Source organism: Dreissena polymorpha, chromosome 1, assembly GCF_020536995.1.
Source record: "Dreissena polymorpha isolate Duluth1 chromosome 1, UMN_Dpol_1.0, whole genome shotgun sequence".
NCBI classification, from domain to species: domain Eukaryota; kingdom Metazoa; phylum Mollusca; class Bivalvia; order Myida; family Dreissenidae; genus Dreissena; species Dreissena polymorpha.
This window is the reverse complement of record NC_068355.1, coordinates 40,623,854-40,645,885: the sequence shown is the minus strand read 5'-3', so window position 1 is coordinate 40,645,885 and position 22,032 is coordinate 40,623,854. Positions and strand designations below refer to the sequence as shown.

Sequence of the window (22,032 nt, the reverse complement as noted above, 5' to 3'; positions counted from 1 at the left end):
TTTTTTCACCACAACCCGAGTTATAATAAAAAATGCTTATACTTACAAGCTTTCTTTATAAGGGCATCGGAAGCTTTGTATCTTTGTTTTGCAAGACCCAAAACAGCATAATGGTCTTGTTTCTGTGAAAAATGTTATCTTAATTCAAATACCACAGATAATATTTTAGGTTTAAATGATGTTGTTATTCAGCAACAATATTTACAGCATATCATGCTAGCCAATTACAGCATATCATGCTAGCCAATTACAGCATATCATGCTAGCCAATTACAGTAACCTAAATTAAACATGTAACAGATAACTAAACAGACAGACCCAAATTCACCCATTACATAAAATCTTTTTCTGGAAACTTCAGTGAAAGTATAATGATACATTATTAAGATTCCTGCTGAATACAAGCCCAGGGCCCGTATTTACTAAAAAAAAATTACTTAGAATTTAATATAAGTATAAGGAATATTCTTTTAATTTTAATATCAAAGAATTGCTTAAATATTGAATCAAACTTAGTGTAAAACTCTTCTTTTTACATCATTCTTGTTGCAAAACTTTTTTTTAAATGAAATAATCACCAGCGGTAGCCTTTATATATTCAAACTCTGAACATATTTTTCTTGTTTATAAGTCTATTCCTTATTCTTAAGTCTAAGAATGGGTTGGTAAATATGCAGTCTGACCTTCCACTCCTTTGGATCGAGACTGAGTAGCAGGGACTCCTCATCCTGCTCATCATCAAGGTCATCCTCGCTCTCGGAGGAGCTCGAGCTGGTCAGGGAATGCTGAGACAGAGTGTGCTTGTGGCGGCGACGCAGGCACAGGGCCTCGAACCAGCGACCCACCGGCTCCACTTCTAGCTTGGAGCATGCTGAAATGAGGTGTGCTTTAGTCTTTAAAATCTGCATATATTGTGTACTATTACACTGTTTCAAATTTCGCCATTAAAATATCAACAAGAATAGGGTGTTGAAATATTGTTGTACTTTTTAAGGGTTCATGCAAAGGATATCATACATTTGTTGCAGGTAAATTCAATGAGTTTTTTAAGTTTATTCATCACCTTAATTGGTCACGAATGACTGCTGTTTAGTGATGCACATTGTTCAGCTGCCAAGAACTGTGGTTGTGTTCATTAATGGGTTCATATGGACTCCCAAAGCTGTCATAACAAAAATTATCAAAGGCACTGGGAGTCTGTTTATATGGACTGGAGCTGGATAGAGAATAGTCTTATTTATAAGACACGAAAAAAAATTAAGAGATACATTTGTTTGTACTTTTTATATGGTCTAAATTCTTTGGAACGTCTTATCGGCGAAGGACCAATTACATGGTGCAAACCAGAGAGTTTTAATTTTCGTCCATTTACGTAAAATTGCAAAATAACATAACCAACTCATAATGTTTTAGTTCAGAAGTCCATTTTTACCTAAAATATCGTCCAACTGAAGTTAGAAAGGCATAAATTCGTCAGTTAAACTTCTGTTTCAATCGCAATACAATCACTGACCCCTCGCCATGTTATGAAACAGATTTAAATATGAACCAATCAGAAGAAGGCATGATTATGGTGTAACGTGTAAGCGTCATTTTATTTAACTTTAAACACCGACTTTAATAAGTAGATCTAGTATGCTCATCTTTGTCGAGTTAATAAGCATTTGTTAAAAAAAGATATGGTGCAGTTTCTATTTACTCTTCTTAGTTTCAGCAACTTTTTATGCATGTCTTTTTCACACCTCTGTTTGTGCTTTAATATGTATTTACATTCTTCGTTACATAGGACCGTATACTGTACGATTTGTATCACTATTATTTATGTACCGTATAAAAATCAAGATGTTATATATTTTAGAACTTGAAATTTTTTATACACTTTTGAAAAAAAAAAACTCAATTAATCCAGAAAAGTATAATATTATCACTTTACTATATAACGCTCTGCGCCACAACAGACAAATGCAAACTGTGTTTTTCGCTGTTCACTCTTCACATTTAAACCACATGGTTTACATTGAGGATACATTATCGATAAATATCTACACAGCTAGCAAATTGAGAGAAATTGAAAATTTGAATAGTGGTTGGATTAAAATTGCTCAGGTGTGCAAAATTCAGTGCAAAATTCAAAGTGTCATTACATAATTCTTGCGAAACATTATCGAGAAATGAATATCTACACGGGTATGTAAATATTATTGCAATCCGTTGATATTAACTGTCTAATATTGGGGCATGAATGTTGCGCACAAAATACTTGCGCAGCAATATAGACAAAGAAGGAAAACTTTCTACCATTGTTTTGGTCTTTCCCCCGTTGTACGCTCCAAATATTACCAATATAACAACAGCTGTCTCCATCGGAAGACATATGCCTCCGAAAAACGCTTTTTCGATACCTAAACGCAGATTTCGAAACCTAAACTCAGACCCTCAGTTCAAGGTCAAGGTAAAAGGGGTCAAAATTTGTGTGCGTATAGAAAGGCATTGTCCATATACACATGCATGCCAAATATGAAGGTTACAGTAACATATGAAGCGACATAAGAAGTGCCTGGGTAAATTTGGCTGATTATTAAACTTTAGCTAGACTGTATTGCCTTACAGATTTTTATGAAGTTTGGTGAAGATCAGATGACAATTGCTGGAGTTATTGAGCGGAAACGAGAAAAAACTCAATTTTTCGATGATTCAAGGGCTGTTAATCCGGATTGTCCTGGTCAGTTTGGCTGATTATCGATCTTGACCTAGATGTTATGACCTTACACATTTTCATGAAGTGTGGCGAAGATCCTTTGACATTTGCTTGAGTCAATTAGCGGAAACGAGAAAAAACACAATTTTTTGATGATTCAAGGGCAGTAACTCAGGAGTGTCTGGGTCAATTTGGCGGATTATCCAACTTGACCTAGATGTTATTGCCTTACACATTTTCATGACGTTTGGTGAAGATCTGATGAAAACTGCTCGAATTATTGAGAGGAAACGAGAAAAAACCCAATTTTACTATGATTCAAGGGCAGTAAATCAAGAGTGTCTGGGTCAAATTGGCAGATTATCAAACTTGACCCAGACGTTATTGCCTTACACATTTTCATTAAGTTTGGTGAAGATCTTATAACAATTGCTCGAGCAATTGAGCGGAAACGAGAAAACAAATTTACGATGATTCAAGGGCTGTAACTCAAGAGTGTCTGAGTCAATTTGGCCGATTAACGAACTTGACCTATATGTTATTGCCTTACACATTTTCATGAAGTTTGGTGAAGATCTGATGACAAATGCTTGACTTATTGAGTGGAAACTAATCCGGACGGACGGACTGACGAACAGTGCGATTTTAATATGGTTCTGGAGGCCGTTTTATCAACATATCTTAGCGGATCTTATCTTAAATCCTTCACTAACGATTTAATTTACGATCCGCTAATACCCGTTCTATGAACGCTGTCGTAAGTATCCAGTCGCAGCTAAGATTTTAGCTAAGCGTACGATCTGGAATATCGCGAACCAGTCTAAAAACTTCATCTTATATCACACGATTTCCCGCGTTTATGTCAAAAAAGCACGTTGGCTGACAAAGCAAACGGAAGCAAGTAGCAAATGATAGTGATAATTTACTTATGATAGTAGTAAATATATCCACTCATGTCTTCAAATATTTTAGCGTTTGTGTCTGTCAATTTTCTCGTAATTGATACTGATTTTTTATTTAAATTCATAGTGTTAATTTACACCAAAGAATAAAAATGTTTGTATGAATTTATGCATTTATTTTCTTGTTATTTTCGCGCATATGGCACTGTCAGTGTCAACCTTTTAATTCACAAATCTTTAGTGTGAGTTTATATCATAATGTTTTATTTTTGTGGTAGAAGAATATTTGAGTACATTCGAGTTTTTTAATCAATACATAATTCATATGCCTTAAATTTGAAGAAAAGATTTATTTTCATAATTTAGTGTTTGCTTTTAGAGTAAATTTATCTCCCTTTTCAAGTTATATTTTCATCTTATGAATTTCCACTTCCTTCCTTATATATTTATCTATTCTGAGTATATAAGGATGAGTACTGTGTATTTATTTTCAGCATAAAATTTACTTAATTACCCAGTGTAAATAGCGTTAGAATAAATTTTTAATTGTAAACATGAATCTGAAAACTATCTCTTAATTTCAAAGTGAACTACATTGGCTTGTGTAGCCGCAAGATATACAAAGCTATCAAGAAATGGACGGATATTATTCATTATATTAACTAATTAAATCTCATGACTCTTACCGTACTCTTTTAACAATTTTATAGAAAAATTTACAATGTCAGTCACATGTAAGATTTAAAAATGAAAGTCAGTCGCACTCTGGAAGCAAAAGGTTAAATTTGTACTTTGAATTATACATTAAAACTTAATGTAATTAAACTATCGAATTTGCACCGAATAATCGTTGTCGTTTAATGTTTGTTTGCTGTTTTCTATTGAAGATAGTAGTCATTCTCCAAGCGGAGGTACTGGTTGGGACAGATGGTGGTTTTGGCACATTTCAGTCCAGTTCATGTATGTTTATATATATATATATAAATAATAACTTATATTCATGTATTTGGTATCTATTCATCACGTATTTCTTCATCTTTGGAATTTGAATACAATGTACTTTCTTTCCAGGCGCACAGCAACAAGCATGTGTGAATAATGAAAGCTCATCCATCACATCAGTTGAACATGGATTGGTAAGATAATTAATCAAATACACAGTATAAAGTTAGCACATTTATTTTTGTAGGTGTGTCAATGTTACAAAAAACATAACACAATGTGTATCATTATCATAAATTAATTATGTGACATAAAGTTCGTTATTTATAAAGTTATTAGGTGACAGATACATTTCACAGTTTTAATAAATGCATTCTATCAAAATGTGTTGTCATTGAAGTAACATGTTTGCATGTTCGACAGCTCATAAAGATTGATTTCCATATAACTAATGCATATTAATCGTTAGATACAAGTAACTTATTATGGTGATGTATTAATTAATATATGTTTTTTAACCCAATTTTGCCTAGCGTCTAGAAAAAAGGCCTTGGCAAACAGCGTAGACCCAGATGAGATGCCGCATGATGTGGCGTCTCATCAGGGTCTGCGCTGTTTGCTTAAAAGAAATATTCAAAATATAGAAATAAATATACTAGACACCCCTAATTGTGGAAATAAATTGATCCAATTTAGAAGGATGGGAAAGTCCACTAGGCATAAATGGGTTAAAAAAGGTTCATCAAATTTCACAATACCAATTGTACAAATCAACTGGATATTCTTTTCTTTTTTCAGAAAAGCCAGTGAAGATTTTATGCAAATAATTTTTATTTTAACATAAATTTTACAACATATTAGAAATAATGACCTCAGAATACATTTTACTGGCCAAGGGCTCGTGGTCTAATGCTAATTTGTATCCCTTTTATATTTACACAAATGTATGCTAAACATGTTATAAACAAGGGCTGTTTGTAAAACATGCATGCCGGCCATATGGCCTGTCAGTTGTAGTGGCAGCCTTGTATGAATACGTTTTTTGGCACTGTGACCATGACCTAGTGACCTGAAAATCAATACAGGTCATCTGCGAGTCTTGATCAATGTACCTATGAAGGTTCATGATCCTAGGCCTGAGCATTCTTGAGTAATCATCCGGAAACCATCTGGTGGACGGACATACGGACGGATGGACCGACATGTGCAAAACAATATACCCCCTCTTCTTTGAAGGGGGGCATAAAAATTAAAAAATTAGTGTCTATAAATCTCTTATTGTTAGAATGTTACTATTATTTAGCTGTACTTTGCATTACAATTTTTTTTTTACATAAAATGTATTTCATTTTCAGATAGTGTTCCACTTCATTGGTCGTTTGTTGTAGAGTTGTTGGACAAATAATGTACATGTATTGTTATGTTACAAAAATAAAATTTATTTTCACTTTGTTACAATATAAAGGAAACATGTAATCATCATAAGCAAGGCATGACTGAGTGTAAAAATTGTGTTGTTAATAAAAACAAGAGCTGTCAGAGGACAGTGTGCTCGACTATTCGAGTGCTTGACAGTATAACGTAAGTCATTATGGGGAAATTATTCATATTCAATTAGGTCAAGGTAATACAGTCACATTCTTAGTGGAAGAGGAACATAATTGAAACATATTGATCGCTAATGTTTTAAAGAAGTTGTACTTCATAATATAGACAATTCTGAGTTCAGGTATATTTTCCACAATCTATTGAACATTTGTAAAGACATAAAACAAAGAAATAAGATTTTATTTCAAGTTTGATAGCAATAGCTTGGATGGGATGGTTAGACCGTCCTTCAAAAATTAAATAAATAAAAACTTTTTGAGTTGGGGGGTTGGGGGGGGGGGTATAATGTGGGGGTGTGGTCATTTATAAGTTGATCTTTCAAAATAAAAACAAGGAAAAAAATAAAAAATAAAATTTGGGGGGGGGGGGGGGATTCTGGGGTGGGGCGTTGGGGATGGTTTGAATGGAGTCCATTGTGGTATGTCAGGTAGGTGTAAAGGTAAGTTTTCCAAGTCTGAAACAATAGCTATGATACTTAACGGGTAAAATGGACCAAAACACAAAACTTAACCAAATGTTAAATTATCTAAGTATAAAAGGGGCCCTAAATTTGTCAAAATGCCAGTCAAAGTCAAATAACTAAATGCTTGCACAGTTCCCTTATGATAGTTAGTAATTGTTGCAAGTATAAAAGCAATAGCTTTGATACTTTAGGAATAAAAGACTTTAGGAATTAAGTGAACCTAAACACAAAACTTCAAAAAAAAAATCTAAGTAACAAAAAGGGAATATAATTCTTACAAAATGCTTGATACAGTTGTCTGCTCTTGTTAACAGATTGGGGTCATGTTGGTAAAGAAGTATGCAAAATATAAAAGCAATATGACAAGGTACATAGAAAATATTTGAGGTGGTATGCAAACTTTAACATAGATTTATCAATAATATGCATATTCTAAGTGGAAAGAGGGCCATAATTCTTACAAAATGCTTGTTACAGTTGTTTGCTCTTGTTTATAGATTGGGGTCATGTTGGTAAAGAAGTATGCAAAATATGAAAGCAATATATCAAGGGACATTGAAAATATTTAAGGTGGTACGCAAACTTAGCAAAGATTTATCAATAATATGCATATTCTAAGTGAAAAAAGGGCCATAATTCTTACAAAAGGCTTGATACAGTTGTCTGCTCTTGTTTATAGGTTGGGGTCATGTTGGTTAAGAAGTAACCAAAATATAAAAGCAATATGTCAAGGGACATAGGAAATATTTGAGGTGGTACGCAAACTTTAACATTCCAACGCTAATGCAGATGCCGGGGTGAGTAGGATAGCTCCACTAAATATATTTCATATATAATAGTCGAGCTAAAGATCAACAAAAAATAATGACATAGAACTTGTCAATATTAACACTCTTACAAAGATTTTTACCACACTTGAGGATAGCCTAGATATTATTAACAAAAACATTCCAACTTTCATCAACATAGCATCAAATGTGGATAATGCATTGAGCATGACACAACACCTACATAAATAAGTTAATCATGTCTATAAGTGCTGCATTTTATCCTATTGTGGGGCACAGTGCACAACATAATCCACTTCCTGTGCCTCAATAAGTTGTTCAGGCAGTGGTACCTGCTGATCTATGCTAAAGTTGTGTAGGCGCATTCATGCATCCACTGATTGACAGCACTTATTGAGTCTCATGAATAAACATCCTCCAGTTTTATGTAGACACCTGTCGATAGAGAAAAACAAAAAATATTACCTCTGAGATTAAATTACAATATCAAATTTATTATCAATGATGTTTATTATGCATTTTATTTAATTGATATCTTCATTAATTGAATTTAAGACTAATATGGGTAAATAAATAAATAAATAAAACAAAATTTGCAACTATCTACGGCATCCATTTTTATCAACATATGCATGTGCATACATAAAAGCAACTTTAAAATCTGTTTCAAACGTGTTTTTTTACTAGATGTGTCTCCTCACTGATGCTCCCACTTCAGGTAGAGATACACAAACAAGTCCATCAGTCATTAAAAGAGACAAGAGTCTTCAGAACAAACAACATACGTATATACGATCAAAACTAGAAAAAAAAATTACACATTACTTTAACAGCTACAATTCCTTTTTTAAGTCATTCATTTATGCAAAACCCTCCACAGATATACCGACAGACAAGAGTGGACATTCGGGTGCAATGCTTAAGGCTTCCCTCTTTTTACATTCACTAAATTGTTATGATTGTGATGTAGATGTGATGATTACAATGTTGCTCTAAAGAGAAAGATATTAAGCATTGCACTTGTCAATCTATATATTTTGTGGGTAAATATATGGTAAATGCTGCCATATGTTGATTAAAATAACTGAATGTTTTTAACTGTTATAATATGACCAAAATAAACAAAGATGTTGTAAATGTAAATACCTTAATCTACTATCAGCAGTCCAAAAGCCCTCTCAACCACAATCCAACAACTTGACTGGGCATGGTTGTACCTAACCACTGTATCTGTTGTTGGCCTAAGCAAGGGCGTTTATACATATTTTTTTAACGAATAGCCGGAGTCGCCAAGTAGGTTTCCCAGGTGGTTTTCTTCCAGGAAAGGTCTAATGAAAAATTCAAAAAAGCTAGGTTTAAGTTGGAACAATCATCAGTTAAATGGTTTATTAAGGTAGCTATAGGATGCTTATAAGCTTGACGCAATCTTAAATTAATTTCAATTATAAATTCAACATTGATTTGCATCTTTTATGTGTAGATACACTTAATTTTACAGATATAAACTAATATAATTTAATCTTCTCTGTTTGTTAAAAGAAATTAAAATGTTAAATTATGTATTTGCATTTAACACATTATATTTAAGTAATGTGCAATGCATTGATGTAAAAACTAAAATATTTCCATGATCATTACAGTAGTATTTCACTTTTTCACAATACTAGCCATAGTCCCTCAAATGGTATATCCATAAATGCACATTATTTATTGTCATATCTTCAAAGTTCAAACCAAAGCTGTCAAAGACAGAGGCGTCATGTGTGTTGACCCAGGCCATTTTGACACGTCAATGAACCTGCAAATAAACTACACTTTTATATGTGAAAATGCAATTCAATTAAATTTGTTGAATGATTGGGGCATCTATTTTATTTAAATGTTTTAAGATGTTACACTATTAGTTCTGACTCTGACTGATATTGTACAGTGTGATTCAGTGTCATTAAAATAACATTGGGCAAGAGCACAACTCGATCATAATATAACTTTGCTACCCTGTATCTAACCTTGCAGTGTGAGATTGATGTTGCTCAGCTGTTCATATGTATATTGACTGTAAAATTCATAAATCTATTTTTGACAGAACATTGGTAATTTTGGGTTTGCAAAGTTTACTACTTATAATCGGTGGGGCAGATATTGCATACACCATACAGTGCATTATAAGAGAGAAGAAAAATTCATAACTTTATGCGAAAAAGGTATATCAGTAAATTGCATCTCTAACTAACTTGAATAGCAACGTCCGAAATATTGCAATATTCGAATTATAATTCAACCTTTGAAATTCAAGATATAATGACAAATTAACTGTTTTACTTAAAAAGAAACCATAAACAATTTTTTTGATAAAAATTGAACAAATATGACTAAATACTTACCTATTTAACGAATTAATTATCCCAACATCACAAATTTCATTTCCCTTGGACGTTTAATGCAGAGAATGATATAACGAATATATTTAACGTTATCAAACATAAATACGTCCAATATCAATATTTCACCATCACGGAAATCGCAAAATCCTTTCCTTCTCGAAACATTCTCAACTCTCTTGGTTTACCAACGTCTAAAGCTCGTGCGACCGCCATGTTTACGAACGCTACGAGTGGTCTAGCTAAAGAAACTTCAGCATACAGTTTATATAGTATTAACAGACCTGTACGCTGAAGCGAACCCCGTATCGAAAGTCAACCAGAGTCGTAACATATTTATGTCACGCTATAAATCAAAGAAAGCTCATTTTCTTGGATACATTTCTACATAAATTAGTGAATGAATATAAATTACTGCAACCGGGAATATTTTAAGGTTAAGTCTATCTATCTATCTATCTATCTATCTATCTATCTATCATCTATCTGATCTAATCTAATCATCCATCCATCCATCCATCCATCTATCTATCTATCTAATCTATCTAATCTATCTATCGATCTATCGATCAATCGATCTATCGATCTATCTATCTATCTATCTATCTATCTATCTATCTATCTATCTATCTATCTATACTGTCTAACTCCCCTTGCTGGTATTATTGACAGGTGCGCAGTCAGTGCAAGATAAAAGTGTTAAAAGTGAATAAGTGAGAAAGATAAAAGTATGTTCGATTAATCATGCATGGTGAAGTAATTTAAAGTTAAAGCTGATAAAAACATGTCTCTCGGAGTTCAAGGGGCAGAAGGGGAAAGCAGGGACCGCTTAAACCCTTCAAGATCAGGATGTAATACTGTAGTGGCAGGGAGGTTGTTCCACATCACAATAGCACTTGGGAAAAATGAAAACTTATAATAATTTGCAGTGGTATGGATCTGTCTGAAAGAGAGGGGGTGCATGTGACAAGTGAATCTAGTGGTTCGCTCGATATATGATGGCAGCGGCACGGCTACTTAACCTTGAACAATTTTGAAAAAGATTATTAATTTAGTGTCATTTCGTCTGTCTTGTAGGATCTGCCAACCAAGTTCCTGTTGCATGGAGGTGACACTGTCATATGGAGAATAATTATGCTTGACCCAGCGGACTGCTCGACGCTGTACTTTTTCAATTTTTTGTATATTTTATAAAGTGAGAGGACTCCATACGGAGTCACACATACGAGAGTCAAATACTAAAAATAGAAATAACGTCATATGACCATGAAATCTCAGGAGATTTCCATTTCAAGAAAGTCTTCACATTTTCTTGATACGTAAGAGAAGAGTAGATAAATTTTAAATGTTTAAGATAGTATTTTGTGATAGAATATATCAGTTAAATGTGAAAAATATTAATCTTTCGAATCAAGTGGTTGATTTGGGCCAATAACTGCATATAAAAGCTGTTTTGGACCGGTCTTTGTTAACTGTCAAATTTTCGGGAATTTCTGGTTGACTTTCCCAATGGGGTTGGTCCATAACTATAAAGTCACTCCAGTCAAAAATCATAACAAGCGACATTTAAAGTTATGGTAGCCAGAACTACGAGTGGTCATACCCAGTCGTAGCTTTAAGCACAAATCTTACGACATCTTAGCTGCGATTTCTTTGATAAAACGGTTCGCAGTACTTACGATAAGCGTACGACAAATTTCTACGAATCTTACGTAAGATTACGCTAAGATATATTGATAAAACGGCCTCCTGGAGTCATAAACATTTGCTCAATATTTGAGACAGAGCGTCAACAAGTTGGACTAGATACTCGATTGAGAAATGAACGGTTGAACAACATAAATCAGTAAATGTAACTTGACAACAAACACACTGAATTATGAGAGTCAATCAATCACTAAGGCTTCCAAATGTCAGTACCGGTTAATTTATTTGAAACAGAAGTAATATCATCTTCTGTTGGCAACGGTAAAATCATATTGAACTCCGGTGAAGAAATCTTTAACAACATGCAACCGGCAATATTTCAGAGCGTTTTCTGAGGTGGATTTGGATCGGTGTTTATAAAACGATTAGATAGGTTACACTCCACTTTTATTTTATATAAATAAAAAATGATTTTCATGTGGGTATTTAGAGCGGAAATAAAATTTTGATAATATTAAATGAAATCTTTCGGCTATACATCTATTGTACTCGTCTTATATCCGTTTCTTTGCGAGTATTTGTTCCGGATGAAGAAAATGATGTCAGTTTACTAGGGTGTAGTGTTTTGTAAACTATGTCAACATGGCGGGTTTCCATGTTTTTGTCTGAAAAGTAGGTTAAGTAAGTAATTTCCCATTTACATTTTACAGCTTAAACACTGTTTTAAAATAATATAACAAATTTCAATACAAATGCATCTTACGGGAACTAACCTATTATAGAAAAGTTACACAAATAATGGCATTCCTGTGAATGGTAGTAGCAATCATTTCGGATAGTTTCTTATAATCGGATTTAATATTTTTTTAGTTGTATTCAGTAATACAACAATTTTAAATCGCATGCACATTTTCTGTGACGGTATCTGACTTCAGTGCAACTGAAAACTTATTTAGTCATTCTTACTGCAGTATTTGTTACAGCTGTTATGAGTGCTTCTGAGGCCTCAACATTGAGCTTTTACCGCAATGTTGCAAACAATTTGTGTGAGTTGCAATTTAGTGGTGCTAATTTAAGAAGCTGCTGCTCACACCTCTGTGTTAAATATGACAAAGTCCAGTGCTTTCCACAGGCCATTTAAATGGTCCCTCACCAGGGCGCTTCAATCTTTATCAGATGGGTGTCAATTTTCCAGAATATTCCAAAAATCCAGATTTGAGATTTCCAGGGTCAATTTTGAGATGAATGTAACTTGATGATTTTGTTTGAGGGGGGGACAATTCTTTGAGTTTGGGATCATTTTAGAACTAATATTGTCATAGCCTTGTCAGCATTCCGGACATTTGCGCTTGGTACTGATTTTGCCTGGTCTTTTCTTAATTGATTTGTGATTGGTAAGCGGCATGATCAGTGCTCCAGCTAGCAATAATTAGAGGGGCGCCGCGCCCCTCTAAAAACTGCCCACTTAAAAAGCGCCCCTCTATTTTTCTGTCAAATGCCCTTTTAATCTCTAAATTCCTGCTTTCAGGCCGTATAAATCACCAGAAACATCGACATGAATACACAGATAACACCCTTACATGACTGCCTGGGGTGTATTAAGTCAACACAATGTGAACAAACAAGCCCAAAGGGCATGGTTTGTTATTAGATCACTAATTAGCCTTTTGTTGCAGACGATAGTAACATGCTGTGAAAGATTATCTCTGAGGTCACGCTTGGTTAGGCACAATCACACTCGAATGAAATCAAACTCAGCACTATTGATTTTTTTAAACTTCTGAAATCTTTAGCTATATTTTGTTTGTTTGCAAAAATATTGATTTTTAATTCAAAATACCTATTAACATTTGAAAATTAATCATCTTTTTTTAATGCGAATATGCAGATAATTTTTAGTCCGAAATTACGTCATGGAAAACATATTTGTGTTTGGATTTTATTTCTGAACTTTAAAACACTGTCTGTCCTCAATCATGATGAATTTTAACATGTATAGGAGCAGACAGTTGTTATTTCAAAAAATTAAGAACTTGTTTGGAAGGAGGATTTATCACTCTGCAGGTAAAATGTAATGTTGATATTGTCATATGTTTTCGCGACCTAACAAAACTGTCAACGTTGTTGACATTAGTTGAAATAACGTGTTGTGAAATAAATATATGCTATTATTAACAATATCAATGTTTCATTTTAATCTCCAGACTGGATGCTACTTCATGGTGACATTGATCATTGTTGAGACTTTAAATTTGTCAATATATTATAGATTTTTGTTTTAATAAATATTATTATTGTGGACAAACATTGGCTCAAAGTTATTTAAAGCAATGAATTTAAGTAGTGACAGTCACAACGTTTTTTTGACCCAGTGAAACCCCTGAATTTATTTCATGTTTTCTTCATTTCATTTTCTTCTAAAAGGCAACTGATGCTGAAACTGGAACCTGAAAGATTAACATGCAGTTCAATGATGATAGGTGATTAAAAAAAATCAAAATCCCCCCCCCCACACACACACACCGGAAAGAAATATGATATCTACATATCTCTAATGCGTGAAGTCGGATGCTAGCCCAAGTCTGTTAGGAAATTGGCTTCTAAGTTGTTTTCCTTAGCGCCAATGTAGATAGTAATATATTTATTATAATTTCATTACAAAAAATGACGAACAGCATACAATTGGTGAAGTCATCCAATGCACTAATGTTTACAATAACTAAGTGTATAGTATAACCAAAGTATATACTTAGGTATATTTATCACCAAATGCCCTATTTTCCAAAATTACGTGTAAAATGTGCCCTTTTTGGGGAAGCTCCCCTCTATTTTGAAAAGCTGGCTGGAGCACTGATGACATAAGCAGTAACTGACAGAACCTCTTTGCTACTTTCTGAAAACCGTACAATTCTACCAATGTTGCGTTGCAAATGTCGTCCATCATGAATTTTTTTTCTATTCCTATGTCTCTGTCTTCTATTTGCTTTATCCTACGGCCTCAGACTCTCGGGTCAATTTTCCGGATATCAAATTTGGAACAATTTACACCCCTGATAGAGTCGGAAAGGCGCCTGGAACTTTTCCAGACAGTGTATATTTGCAACTTGCCATTCTATAGATCAAAGCAATAATGACTTCGCCGAAAATTTTGAAGGCCTAGTTTAATACTATTCTCTGTCAATAACATGAATCGCTTTACCCAACTATAAAAGGTGGAGGGTCATTGTATCGGACAATCAATATTCAGGGTTGTGATTTTTCTGTGGATACACGGATCGCAAATCGGGTTGTCTGGGGTTTGTCTCCGAGATTGGCGGAAATTCGTTAAAAATTGGGGAGGGGGGTTCAACTGATTCCGCAAGCGTCTTACAACAGCCTGAAATATCGGCGGCCTGCAAAACCTCTCCGTTGATTCTAACTGATCATTTTTTTAAACAAGTGATATCATTGGATGTTGTTTTACAATCTTTCAATAAAAGTCTGTCTTTTAAAATTTGTTAGATAATTCTTTGCTGATTCGTGTGCAAATGGCGACATTGTGAAGCGAAATTGAAGATTATTTAACGAAGGAATCTCACAAAATTTCGGAGATTGACAAATTATTGAAAAACAACTTCAAATTTGAATAGAAACAACAGTGGATGAGCTGTAGAGCTATACCAATTTCTGAATGGGTACGCAAGATCGACTGTCCTGGTAAAGCAGTGTATTCCATGTAAAAATATATTTGAACTACGCAGCCTCGTGTAAAGTGTTGTGAGTTGAATACTCTTCACAGTTTTGATCATATTTCCAAGGTAAAAACTTTGATTACAACTGAAAACTTGCCGTTGTTGTTGACAGGGATCGGAGCACATTTTATTTTTGATCACAATTAATAATGTTCCCTTTGCATATCTAATATGTTAAATGTGAAGATAAAAGATTTCCATAAATACATCTTCTAATGAAGTTTAAGAAAGTGCTTGTTTAAATGTCTGTTTTGAGGTTAATAAATGCGGTCTGCACGCAATTCGCGTAGTCTAAATCAGTCAGCATAATTTTCCTTCCCTCTGACTTCACCTTAATCACGCCCCTGAATTTTGACCAATGGGAGTGCACACTTTATGAAAGACAGCACTCGTAGGAATGTAATACCTGTAGTTAAATCATGCAGACGGCTCGTGACCTACATGTACAGTAATCTTGGCCAGTTAATAAGAAGAATGATGATGGCAACCGGCTGAAATCTTTGTGGAAATTGTGCATTTCATGCATTATACTGTCAAAACATTGTTTCGACTTGTAAAGCGTTTTTAAACAAATTATCAGTGAATTCATTATGCAACCTTAATGTTTTGTTGAAATCTCAAATAAGCAAAAAAAAATTTGTAATCCAAACCAACTCCAAAATGTTAATTTTAACGCGATTGTAATCCAAAACACACTAATTAACGTAAATATTTGCGCAAATTGGAATAAACAGTGCTAATTTATATCCTGTATGTCTCAATAGAAAGGGTGCTAAAATTATGCAGCATTCACAATGTCTTGTCATTTGCATGGAAAGCATGAGTGGTTTGATTGTTGTATAAACAGGCCCACATCACGTCAGTTGATTTATGCTTGTTTAGTGGGAGTATTTCATCTTATCTTTATATAGCCTCTTATGCAGAAATTCATTTTATGCTTAAAAAAAATGTGTTTATGAAATTCTTGAGCACTTTTATCGTCAATATTAACCAGAGTTTGCTTTAAAAATAGAATATACGGGATTATTGGGTAATGAAAAGAAACTGGAAAAGTAGTTGTGCACTAATAGAGTCGGATTGATACGGATGAATTGGGGAATCGTTTGAGTCGCGATTATACTATCTATATGGAAAATGTTTTAAACTATTAAAAAACAATTTATAAATATATCAGTGATTTCAATTGAAGCTTGATCCTGCATTTTGATGCATGCAAGTTGCAATTTTCTCATTTTTGACTCCTGCAACAAATTAGCACTGCTTCATTTTGACACATTTGTTTTCACAATCCAACTTAAAAAAAGGACCAGAAATTATAATGTACGGAAATAAAAAAGCTTTTGTGATTATTTTTTTATTCATTATTATGATAAATAAGCTATTACAAAACCTTGAACCTGCATTTAGGAACATTTCAAATAACTTCAGTTTTTGTACCATTATCATGTTTATTTTGACCCCTCATTATTTTAAGACCTTGAGTCATTTTGACTCCTGGTTTTCAAAATCTACTGAAATTCCTGATATGTCTTTATCAGTGCTCCAGCTAAGATTTGAAAAGGGCATGGGGGGCTTTTTGTCAAAAAGGCACTTTTGATACACAGTATTTTGTCAAAAGGGTACTTTCAAGCACGCTGGCGTTTCTAGAATGCTTCCTGTTGCATGTTTATTTATACGTTAGTAATAATTGTTAGAATATACTATTCCCATTATTATGCTCCCCCAAAATTTTTGAGGGGAGCATATAGTTACCGCTTCGTCTTCTCGTGCGTGTGTCCGTCCGTGCACAATTTTTGTCCGGGATATTTCTCAGCAATTAATGACCGGAATTCAATTAAACTTTATAGGAAGCTTCACTACCAAGAGGAGATGTGTATATTATCAGCCGGTTCTGGTCGGATGATTTTTCACAGAGTTATGGCCCTTTGAAATTTTCCATTGTACATATAGTGCAATTCTTGTCCGAGCTATTTCTCAGCAACTTATTACGGGAATTCAATGAAACTTTATGGGAAGCTTCACTACCAACAGGAGATGTGCATATTATCAGCCGGTTATGGTTGGATGATTTATCACAGAGTTATGGCCCTTTGAAATTTTCTATTAGCTGTACATACAATGTATAGTGCAATTCTTGTCCGGGCTATTTCTCCCCAACTACTGACTGGAATACAATGAAGCTTTATGGAAAGCTTAACTACTTTGAGGAGATGCGCATGTTATTAGTGGGTTCGGGTTAGATGATTTATTTAGAGAGTTATGGCCCTTTGAAATTTTTATGTTGCTAAACCATCCATCGTATTATTTTGTCCAAAGTTATGCCCCTCAAGACGTTTCCTTGATCTGAATATATACATGTAGTGAAATGTTGTGACAAAAAAAACCTTTGGGGAGCATCACCCGTCTCCGACTGTTTCTTGTTATTAAACCATTATTGAACCCTTCAAATATAATGTCTACAGTGAATGAAGAATAAATTAAAAACAGTGGCGCCCTTCAATTTAGGCCTAGCTGGAGCACTGTCTTTATCAATAACTTTATAGTCATAGCACACCAAATGACGTAATTGGCCTCCAACAATTAGAAAAAAGTAAGGAGGTGACAGTTCTCCCCACCCCATCAACCCCTGGGTGTCTGAAAAAATTCCTGTGGAAAGCACTGAAAGTTGTATTGTCAACTTCCTGAAAATGGTGCAGCAAAAGTTGTCTGCATTTAGTATCGTATGAAATTAGCCCTAAAACTAGTAATCTGGCAAGCAATTAAGTGCAGACCGTACTTAATAAGTTAAAATCCATTTGTATGTAGTATATCGCTGGCTTTATTTGTTGTGTATAGTAATTGTAAATTTGGTAATGATAATTAAAAATGATCTATATTAGCACAGTACAATTAAAATATATTTGTAAATATTTTATTTAATGACAAAACAATTTGAAAACTACAGAGTAAACACTACTTTTTCATAAAAGTTTCTTTTTTATAAAATATTAACATTCCTTATAACACACAAAATGATTTCAATCCTTATTTTTATCTTACCCCACATTTTAATGTGAACCCCCAAAATTGTATGGTAGGCCTACTAAGGGATATGTACTGCCTCAAATATTCATAATGGTGATCATTGAAACACTGCTTTAATGTTTACTGTCATTTTGGCATGTGTTGTTGTAATGCTCAAGATATCAATTTGCTCAATATGCAATATGCAACAGCATTAATTAAGAATTATATCTCTTTTGCAGCAACCATAAACGTTTGGTGGCTACATCAGCACAACTAAATCAGCAACCATGTCATCGCCAGAGGCTTCAAATACAAGGTGTAAAAGCCAGTGAATTTTCCAATATGTTGAGATTGTGAAAAGTGTCCTTTAAATTATAAATGTTTTGTTAATTCAATAGCTTGCCATATATAATGCATGTAAGGTATTAATTAAAGTAACTTTATTGGATCAGGGCCCTCCATCGTCAAATCCACGGCGAAAAATTTGGCCACATTCCCCCCCCCCCCCCCACCACCCCCCCCCCCCCCCCCCACCCCCCCCCCCCCCCCCCCCCCCCCCCTGAAAGTATACTTTTTTCCCCTTTTTGGGGGAAAATTTCCCCCTAAAAAAAAGATTTTTTTTTTTATAGATATGATGTCTCATAATTATATATCTCAATTCTATTTTCATTTAATCTTGTCAAACATACTAAATTATGAAAATATGCAATGAATATAGTGCAAACATGTACAAATGTTATAATTAGAGAGTGAGTTAAAAATCCTCCAAAAAGGGAAACGCCGCGAAAATTCCCCCTGCTATGGGTAGCGACCTGCTTCCCCTAAAATGGATTGAGGGCCCTGTGGATGGATTGTGTAAAATAGCATTGATCTTATTCTTAGGATATCAAGTAGTTAATTTGAGTATTTATTTGAATTTGATTATTAATATTACCACAGTTTTTCATGGAAAAATACTATTAAATCATTGGACCATATAATCAGAAATTTAGATATCATAATGCTTTGGTGCTGCCCACATACAACATTTCTTCCTTGTACTTTGTTATGTTTTCTAGACCTGACCAAACACACAACAATTCCGCTCTTACAGTAATAATGTTTGTTTTGTTTTCTAGACTGGACCACACATATGACACTGCCCCTATGTACCATGACGAGACATTGCCAGAAGGATGGTCAAGAATCGTTGTACAGAGACAACTGGGAAAATCAGCAGGAAAATATGATGTGTATATTAAAAGGTTTGTCTCTTCTTCTTATTGTTAGAAAGCTGTGGCTTACTTTTTTAATCCAGAGAGTAAGAAATTGAACAAACAAATGTTCTTGAACCAAAATTACCTTAAAACATAGTACTAATTTTCATTATGGGTTCGGTTTAATGAGGTTTTATGAAGAAAAAAGGAGCCAAGTAAAATTTTCTTAAGCCAAATTTGCCAATTTGTAGCACAACCCTAATTTGGTGAGCAAATTTTGCTATAGGTTTTAGGAGTTTTGGCTGAAGCATTTCCCTTCATATCTGTTTTTCCATTGAAGAGTATTTAGTCCCGAAACTGTGTATTTTCTGCTGCTTTTTTAAATGCTTAGTGGGTTGAGATTGATGGCCAGAGTTTTGGCAATTAGTTTTTGCAGAATTATGACCCTTTGTTTTTTTGTCTGTAGTATGTTTTCTGTGTCAAAGCATGACTAGTGGGGGCATCAGTATCTTTGAAAACTTTCTAGCTGCTTATATCATGTAACTATGTAGTACCTGTAAAAGTCAAAGATGGGTGAATGTTGCGTCTAGTGAATGACAATGTCCACTATTATTTTGATGTACGCTCTTGTATTAAAAAGGTAAACTGGCTAATATGTTTAGGATCAATGATCATATAAAAATATCATCACAACCATCCCATTTTTCAGTCCTGATGGGAAAAAATTCGATCGAGGACAGAGCTGGAGCGTTATGTTGCAGAAGTTGGATTAGATGTCAACCCTGAAGAAGTTGACTTCTCAGTCCGGGAAAAAAAAATACAGCCAATACAACACCCTCACGGAAACAAAAATTGGATTCAGTGAAAACATTGAAATCGCCCTCATCAAAACTGTTGGTTTCTCATCCAGCATTCTCAAAACCGAAAAAGGATGATAGTTCAAAGAAGGGACTGAAGAAAAGTCCCAATAAAACCTTGTCTCAAAAACTTGTGGTGAAAATGGCCTTTGGGCCTGTGAAAGGAAAGAACAGATCATTTGAAGAGGATGTTGAAAAAATCAATGAAGCTAACAACTGCTTGAAACTGCTGGAACTAAATCACCATCTCCACCATCTGTGCCGCAAGTGAACCAGGAATTGAGTAAAGAAAGTAGCAGAAAAAAGCGTAAGAAATCAGTGGATGTAAATGTGACAGCTAAGAAAATACGAACAAAAGATGTATCGGAAAAGAAAACGCTGTGAAAAGATTGTCTGCTTCTGATGAAGTCCCTGTTGATACATTAATTTCTCCACAGAGAAAGAAAAGTTTGGATTCTGAAGGTGAAATGTCGCCATCAAACAACTGAAAATGAAAGAAAGCAAAAATGAACGTAGGAGAGTTCCGACTCTCAACGTAAAAGCATAGAAAACAAGTAGAAAGTTCGGGCAAAACGAGGTGAAGCTGTGGACAAAGAGTTAATGGTGAGAAGAAATATGTTGGGAGGCATTATGGTCTCTTTATTGTGTAATATGTTCTCTATACGTTGTCAGAAAGTCTATTTCTAAAAAATATTCCATGTGTTGTTTTTCACATTGCAATTTGAATTTGTGTTCCACATTGTATTGCTTTACTTTTTTTATGCGTCAAGTACCAGTTATGCCGAGAGGCATATTGTGATTGCTGTCAGGTTGTTCAGTTGTCCGTGCGCCCGTACAAGGTTAATATCAATAATTTTTCTTACAAGTTTAATACTTGCAACAAAAATGTTGTTGAACAGTATCAATCTATTCACCTGACCTATCTCATTTTGACCTACTTTAGTACTTTGACTTATTCCCAAATATTGGTTAAACCAAAATTTGATCTCGTATTAATACCTATTGCTATAAATCTTTGATACTTGCATGGATGTTCATGATTATGCTCTCAATATGATTACATCACCTGACCTCATTTTGACCTTGAAAGTGACCTTCTGAGGGACTAGGACTAATTATGAAGGTCATGCTTCCACTGGGGGTATATGTGTTGACTGAACACACCATCTTGTTCAAGCAAAGATAGGAACTTTTCCATTAGATTAAAAAAAAAAAACTTGTTATAAATCACCTTAACGCATACATTTTATAATGTAAATGTTTATTAGAATAATTATTAAAACTTATACTATAATTTAAATTAATTTGACCCTGTAAAGAGTTGAAATGCTGAAAACATTCACAACATTACTGTAATGTCCAAGTTCTCATTGGTTCTTGGTTCTCACAGTTTAAAAGCCTCACAAGATTCTTAATAATCCTAAACAAAATGTAAACTAACAGCAAAAAATGTCAGCTTTACCAGGAAGCATTACTATGTAATATAAATGAATAACACAAGCTAAAATTATCTAATAAAAACTAACATCAACAGAGTTCTTAAGATAAGAAAATAACAATTGCTTATCCCTAATACCCATTTAAGAATATGATTGCAGGATGAAATTAAGTGAAGACTGGCAATTACCACAGTACCTATTTATTAAAGAGTTAAATTTATCTAGACCCAAAACACTTTATTACTAAAAGTTTAACATGTAAGAAAAAACACATATTTCAGGTCCTGGCAAACATCCGGGCAAACTCCCGCAGCGAGAGGCACAGAAAACGTGAAAGAGAACCCTGGCCCCGGGACCGTCATCAACGGAGATGG

The 22,032-nt window shown here is 34.2% G+C and overlaps 2 protein-coding genes and 1 long non-coding RNA gene across 18 annotated transcripts in view; 1 reads left to right on the top strand and 2 right to left on the bottom strand.

Annotated features, from left to right (window-relative positions):
* The window catches only part of LOC127877682 (dnaJ homolog subfamily C member 2-like), a 242,849-nt gene that overhangs the window by 48,876 nt on the left and 171,941 nt on the right, over positions 1–22,032 (bottom strand). Inside the window, exon 3 of one of the 15 annotated variants that reach the window (XM_052423806.1) lies at positions 47–122. The exons of the other annotated variants lie outside the window; for them this stretch is intronic. Within the exon in view, the coding sequence (XP_052279766.1) occupies positions 47–122 (76 nt within the window). The remainder of the gene's footprint in view (positions 1–46; positions 123–22,032) is intronic. 15 annotated transcript variants of the gene reach the window in all.
* On the bottom strand, positions 684–9,521 carry LOC127877965 (uncharacterized). 2 transcript variants are annotated; one of them, XR_008048687.1, is made up of 4 exons: positions 9,136–9,521; positions 8,548–8,729; positions 7,734–7,836; positions 684–871 (listed from the first exon to the last, which is right to left on the bottom strand). It is a non-coding gene; the product is annotated as an uncharacterized LOC127877965 (long non-coding RNA). The 2 variants fall into 2 exon arrangements; XR_008048684.1 differs by having other exon boundaries at positions 8,548–9,521.
* LOC127877921 (uncharacterized) overlaps positions 11,948–22,032 on the top strand; it is a 219,059-nt gene continuing 208,974 nt past the window's right edge. Inside the window, 1 exon segment of the mRNA XM_052424245.1 lies at positions 11,948–12,110. The gene's annotated coding sequence lies outside the window, so the exon portion shown is untranslated.